General features: G+C 37.2%; 1 protein-coding gene across 1 annotated transcript; it reads left to right on the forward strand.

The window, feature by feature from the left end:
* The first annotated feature begins 626 nt into the window (after nt 1-626).
* On the forward strand, nt 627-4444 carry LOC140047744 (uncharacterized). The gene is made up of 3 exons (XM_072092778.1): nt 627-1398; nt 1562-4088; nt 4267-4444. Exons 1-3 carry the CDS (start codon nt 627-629, stop codon nt 4442-4444), a joined length of 3477 nt encoding a protein of 1158 aa, XP_071948879.1.
* Nucleotides 4445-7500: the final 3056 nt, after the last annotated feature.

Raw genomic sequence — 7500 nt, forward strand, 5'->3', positions numbered from 1 at the left:
TTTGTTATATATATCTTACTACGTCTTAAGTCATAGTCATTATATATTGTATAAGTACATTAATGCCTAAACATAGGTCAAGTAGGATCTTAAGATCTCAACAAAGTTCCATAATGAATACCGATGAAGCACAAACTTCTCAGACTGCTTCTCAAAATAGTACTGTTGTACCAGATATACCCGAAACCACTCAAAATACTGGTAACGAGACCGACATTCCGGATATGGTACTTGATAAAATTTCTGTAGAAATTGGGGGTCAAATGATTTTGATGCACATGCATGATTGGTTGGCCTATCAAAAAATCGAAATGGAAAAAGAAAAGTTAGAATTAGAACGGAAAAAGATTGAATATGATAGAGAGATTGCAAATAAGACATTAGCACGAGACGAAAATGTTGAAACTATAAGAGCTCAAATACAATGAGAGAGTAATGATGGTCATAGCACCACAAGTTCATATGCCTCCACAAAAATAGATCGATATAAACAAAAACTAACTAATAATATCGATGCTGACGCTTATTTTACGGCATTCGAAAGTTATGCTAAAAGGGAACAATGGGAGGAATCCACTTGGGTTCGACGCATCTCCCAATGCATTGAGGGAAAGGCTCGAGACGCCATGAATACCATCATGGACGTAAATTTTGATTACGAAACCCTAAAATGTACGATACTGGAAGTGTTTCAACTGACCCCAGAACATTACAGACAAAAATTTAGAAACTTAAAGCGAAATGACAATGAAAGCATACGTTCCTACATTACAAAGGTTGGGCATAATTTTGATTGTTGGGTGAGATACTCTGGCATTGCGGCTGATGATGCGGCAGGTATTTCGCAATTAATAATACGCGAACAGGTTTTAGAGAACATTCCCAATGATATGCGCCAGCATTTACTTCAAAAGAAAGTATTAAATACAGCTGACTTTGCCAGAGAGGCGGAGGAGTTTGCCAGCATAATACCTAATTATTGGCAACGCCATAAGCTAAATAATAAGCAAATAGGCACAAATAGTCATTACAGACCGCAGCCCTACAATAGCAAACCACCAAGGTTTGACAGACCGACTTACAACAGGCCAAGGTTTAACCCGCCTCCTTCTGCACCAAATCACAGTGCATTTAACAGGCCGGCTACAAATCCACAAAGTCAGCATCAATTCAGACCAAACTTTAATGCTAGCTATCAGCAAGATCTGAATTCATTAAACAGGCCATTTATTCCTCAACAACCTCCCCGATTTAGCAACACACAAGGTCGGCAAAATCAAAATCAAAGACAAAAAAATCAACGACCGCACGATTCCTTAAAGTGCATCACGGTGCATAGTGGCTCATCAAAGACTGAGCCTTTGAACAAAGCTTTCTTAATTAATGGTATACTTGAGGGTAAAGCCATAACATTTTTGAGAGACACAGGATCGTCAATTACATTGATTGATAAACAGTTTATTCGATCCCCAAAAGAGTCTCACAGGTTCGTATACCTTAGTCCGAGGCATAGGCCGCACTAACATAGAAATTCCTACCACTGAGGTACATATTACCACAGAAAAAATACCTACTACCAAATTTATCGTTGGTGTAATAGAAGGCCTTGGTAGTGATGGTCTATTGGGCAATGATCTAGACCCAGAACATAAATGGGACAAACCAAAAGATGTACTAGTAGTTACTAGAGCACAAACTCGTGTATTGCCCGAAATAAAAGCTCAGGATTGTATTAGACAATATCTTGAACAAAATCAAACAACATCAGAAAATGTGGCACTTAATTTCAAAGAATCACTTGATTACAATTTGCCAAACACACCAGAGGCAAAATCCTTGTTGCACAGCGACATTAAAGACTTGATAAAACTGCAAGAAAAAGATGAAACATTGAAATTCATTCGAAGTGAGGTAAAAGATAAATCATGCACAAAAGATCAAGATGTCTGTTTTTATAAAGAAAATGGGATTATAATGAGAAAATGCCAACCACAGACACGTTTCCGCAAACAAATCGATGACCAAATAGTTGTACCACAGGAGTACAGAGAACACATTATAAATATAGCTCATGATAAAACTGGACATCTAGGTGTCCAAAAGACACAGGATAGGATAACCCAACATTTTTATTGGCCTGGAATAAACTATCAAGTTAGAGAACATTGTAAAACATGTCCTCAATGTCAGTATTTGACAAAAACAAAGAAACAAAAACAACTATTGCGACCATTACCAATCATTGATATTCCGTTTAAAAGAATTGGAATAGATATTGCAGGTCCATTTTGTGTTACAGAAGATGGAAATAGATATCTTTTAGTATTGTGCGACTATGCAACTAGATATCCAGAAGCCATTGCAATACCCGATCAAACCGCGGTAACTGTAGCACAGAGTTTAATCACTGTATTTTCGAGAGTGGGTTTACCTAGTCAAATTATTCATGACCAAGGTACCAACTTCATGTCTCAAATTATCGTAGAACTATGCAAAAAATTGGGAATTGAGAAAATTCCTACTACGCCTTATCACCAACAGACTAACGGACTTACGGAGCGTTTTATAGGTACACTGAAACTTATGATAAATTCGCTGTCTCATGTCCAACGAGAAAACTGGGATAGGTATATTCCATTGCTGTTATTCTCTTATAGAGAAGTACCGTGTGAATTCACAGGATATTCACCATTTCACTTACTATATGGTAGAGAAATAAGGGGTCCCTTAAGCTTATTTAAGCAAGGATTTCTTGGCGAGAACACTCAAACAGACATACCTTCACACTTGTTAGGGATAGCTCACAACTTAACTAAATGGATGGCTAGTGCAAATCACACTAAACAGAAAAAGCAACAGAAAATGAAATCTTATTACGACAGATCTGCAAAAGATATACACTATAAAGTCGGTGAAGAGGTCTTAATTTTCCTCCCAGAAGGCGCGGGAAAGTTGGATTCGAAATGGCAAGGTCCATATAAAATCACTAAAAAGGTTGGTGAGGTGGATTATGAAATACATATGCCTGATAAACGTAAATCTCATAGAATTATACATGCTAACTTAATCAAAAAATGGTACACACAAGAAGACGCTCGGCAAATATCTCAATGTTACTGTGTAACTGGGGTAATTCAAGAAATAGGCAATGAGTCACTTGTTCAGCCTGTTGATTATGATCTCGAAACACAATTTCTTGATGACAGTATAGGTCCATCCTATAAACAAACACAAACATGGAAAGATGTAAAAATTGCAGACTCCATTTCTACAAAACAAAAACGGGAACTAACCAATACACTTAAGAAACATACTAAGGCATTTTCTGATGTGCCTGGAAAAACTAATGTACTTACACATACAGTAAAAACTACTCATGAAACACCAATCAGACAACGTGCTTACAGGACACCACATTCAATGATGACAAAAGTCAAAGAAGAGGTGGACAGTATGTTGAGTCTAGGGGTCATTGAGAGGTCAACTAGTGCATATGCATCTCCTATTGTCGTTGTACCAAAACCTAACGGTGATATTCGCGTGTGCACTGATTACCGTGCATTGAACAAGATAACTGAATTTGATCCTTATCCTATTCCTAGGATAGATCAGATACTTGATGAAGTAGCTAAAGCTAAATATATCTCAACCCTAGATTTGACTAAGGGATTTTATCAGGTACCTCTAGATCCGCAAGCTAAAGCAAAATCAGCATTTGTGACACCTTTTGGGCAGTTTCGGGGGCAGTTTGCATATAGGGTCATGCCGTTCGGTATGATGAATTCTAGTGCGACATTTCAAAAGCTAGTTGATACTGTGTTGATAGGATGTTCCGCATTTTGCAGACAATATATTGACGATATTGCGATTTTCTCTAATACGTGGCAAGATCATTTAAATCACTTAGACATTGTATTAAGTAAAATTTCAGAAGCTGGTCTTACTATTAAGCCATCTAAATCTAAATTTGCTAACAGCACTGTAAACTACCTTGGACATACCATAGGGGATGGCCAAATAAAGCATATGTTAGATAACATAGAGTCGGTAGAGAAATTCCCTACCCCTCAAACTAAGAAAAATGTAATGTAATTTTTGGGATTGACAGGGTATTATAGGAAGTTTATTCTACACTATGATGACATAGCAAGACCCTTGATAAACTTGACTAAAAAAGCCGAACCTAAGAGAGTAAATTGGACGCCTGAGTGTGATAAAGCATTTCAGAGATTTAAAATCTCAGCTTATTGCCCACCCCATTTTAAGAGCACCAAACTTTGATAAACCATTTTTACTACAAACTGATGCATCGAAAGCAGGAATTGGAGCTGTTTTAAGCCAGTTAGATACTGATTGTAATGAACATCCTATTGTTTACCTTAGTAGAAGGATGTTGCCCAATGAGTTAAATTATTCAGTTGCTGAACAAGAATGTTTAGCATAGTATGGTCAATTAACAAGTTACGATATTACTTACAAGGGCACAAATTTACAGTTATAACTGACCACAAGGCGTTGAAATGGCTTGACAATACCCGCCATTCAAATAATAGACTAATGAGATGGTCAATGACTCTACAACAATTTACTTTTGATATACAATACCGCAAAGGTATAACAAACACCAATGCTGACAGTTTGTCACGTCGATGTTAGTAATTCAGGGAACATACGGTACATCGCAGTACTGTAGTTAAAGACATACTATTTTTAGAAGAGTGACACACTCTTTTATTCAGTAGGGGGGTGTGATAATAACTCATGCTAAAGAGGTTATTATCCAGTAACCTTTAGTTACTCCTCTTACAGTTACACATATCATAGGGTACCATGTGGCCTAGAAAAAAAGCCCCAGACAAAGTTAACGGTAATTTTGTCTAAATTTTTGAAAAAGGCTAACTTATCAAACTACTTGGAATATTGTTGGCCAATCAGAAGTCAGAGTGGGTTTTTTAAATAGTTAAGATGATATGTTTTAAGTTTAGTTTTAGTTTTGGTATGAAGGTGAACAGACACAGGCCAGCAAGAGCGCCTGTTCATTAAAGAAATATACTTTTACTTTAACTTTAACTTTACTGCATTTTTGATGTTCATCCTTGTCTGATAACTTTAAATATTAAACCGCTCGGACGTTTCTCCTATATGACTATATAAGCAAACCGCTCGGACTCATGCGAAGCCCGTAACATGGTCACATTCGAAAGATTTCGATCTGTCTTTTAGGTACCGGTAATCAACCACTGATTTGAAATAGTTTGATACGTCATCACGAATAGAATGTTTATTGACGTCATAGATGCGTGGTGGCGGTACTACGTTTATATTCTATTACGTAACGTAAAAGACGTATCGCCATTTTGTCAATGAATAGAGTACAGTGTATAGCGTGGACTTGGCCAAGAAACGCGGAAGCCGCAAGCATGTGGTATGTAAGTGACTCACATCTGTTAATGAAGACATACTGCACGTATGTGATTCTTATTTTAACAAATATTAAATCCTGCCAGCCTGCAGCTGCTTTTAGGATGTGTTAAGCCTGTCATTTAGCTATGGTTCGCCGGTCATTCCACTGACACCAACGGCATGAATTATCCATCCAATAATTTATATACTTGTACGGTATTAATATTATTCAATATTTGTCAAACTTGCTTTGTAAATTTAATTATATATGAAGTTTATTAGATTTAAATCGGATGTTCTGTAATGATCATTTACACCAATGAAGGCCTACATTGCAATACTGAAAACATATTCAATTCATTAACTAATGCGCTAAAGGAGGGATTCCCACAGGAGGTGTGTTCTACAGAAGGAGTTTGCAAAAGAAGAGGTGTTCTACAGAAGGAGTTTGCAAAAGAAGAGGTGTTCTACAGAAGGAGTTTGCAAAAGAAGAGGTGTTCTACAGAAGGAGTTTGCAAAAGAAAAGGTGTTCTACAGAAGGAGTTTGCAAAAGAAGAGGTGTTCTAGAGAAGGAGTTTGCAAAAGAAGAGGTGTTCTACAGAAGGAGTTTGCAAAAGGAGAGGGTGTTCTACAGAAGGAGTTTGCAAAAGGAGAGGTGTTCTAGAGAAGGAGTTTGCAAAAGGAGAGGTGTTCTAGAGAAGGAGTTTGCACAAGGAGCGGTGTTCTACAGAAGGAGTTTGCAAAAGATCGGTGTTCTACAAAAGGAGGGTGTTCTACAGAAGGAGTTTACAAAAGAAGAGGTGTTCTACAGAAGGAGTTTGCAAAAGGAGGAGGTGTTCAGAAGGAGTTTGCAAAAGGAGAGGTGTTCTACAGAAGGAGTTTCCAAAATGAGGGGTGTTTACAGAAGAAATTTCCCAAAGAGGGGTGTTCTACAGAAAGAGTTTTCAAAAGGAGGGGGTGTTCTATCAAGGAGGGGTTTTCAAAGTAGGGGGATAAAAGGGGCTAGTTATTTTTTTTAATGAATTGACTGGTTAAACACATATTGTACAGCGCGTCCTTGATTTGTGATCAGTGTTATCCAAACTTTTGGTTCTAAAGTTAAAAGGGTAACACACAAGTTTAAGATAGAAGGGAAAAGAGAGTTGAATATTTCTGCATGTAATTCTAAGCAAACTATGTTTTGAGTAAATTTACTCAATTCTGCTGTGTTGTTTCTTTATAAGTGTAGAGGGGGCTACAAATCGAGCGTATAAATAGCACCATTTATTCAATTCACCGTGGATGATCTAATTTGTTTTATTTTCCATGAGCTGTCTTATTACTTAAATAAAACAAATCAGTCGGATAATTAAAGATATTAAACAAAAATTATCTTATCTTATCTTATCTTAGGTCTAAAGAACTGTATAAACATATGCTGTATGTTTTGTTTTTGCTCGGGTGACGCGCCCAATTGGCTGTTGGCTTTTGCCACTCTTTGTTTGTACTTGTATTTAAATAGTTGTTATATACATTAATTGCAATGAATACTGATACTGTACAATCTCATTTAATAGTTATCACGCCAACACTCAATGCCCATAGACATGTGTTTTATGTAGGCCTAGTGCAGGCACATTCGATTTCCGTTTACAATGAGATCATCTATGAGATCATCCTTATTTCGTAATTAGTGCCGTTTTTGTGTCTAGAAAATCTCAATATTAATATTTTTTTTATTCAATATATTTTATTATAGTATAACTTATTTTTAAAAGCCTGGTTCTCACTAGGACGTAACGCAAAGACGCAAACGTGTTGACCAATGACCGTTCCAATAATCCATCGCTTGTGATTGGTCAACTCACTTACGTTGCGTTACGTCCTTGTCTTGCGTTTCAAGCGGGAACCAAGCATAAAGGTAAATACTAATGGGTTTACGTCATTCCGACGATGTGGCCTGGTGATGATTCGGACAGGTGACGATTCGGTTCGTTGACGATTCGGCCCTTGACGATTCGGCCCGGCATGTTTGGTGGGACGAAACGCCCCAGAGACGCTACCGTTATTACAACGGAAAGATAATCAAAACTATACTTCTTTTCATATCTAAAGGAA

Source organism: Antedon mediterranea, chromosome 4 (assembly GCF_964355755.1).
Source record: "Antedon mediterranea chromosome 4, ecAntMedi1.1, whole genome shotgun sequence".
NCBI lineage: Eukaryota > Metazoa > Echinodermata > Crinoidea > Comatulida > Antedonidae > Antedon > Antedon mediterranea.

What these genes read in the sequence shown, in the direction of transcription:
- LOC140047744 (XM_072092778.1), top strand. Translation starts at nt 627, where the DNA reads ATGAATACCATCATGGACGTAAATTTTGATTACGAAACCCTAAAATGT. An exon ending in AATTAATGGTATACTTGAGG is followed by an intron (nt 1,399 to 1,561) that starts GTAAAGCCATAA and finishes ATATTACCACAG; the next exon opens with AAAAAATACCTACTACCAAA. An exon ending in CAAACTAAGAAAAATGTAAT is followed by an intron (nt 4,089 to 4,266) that starts GTAATTTTTGGG and finishes CCCCATTTTAAG; the next exon opens with AGCACCAAACTTTGATAAAC.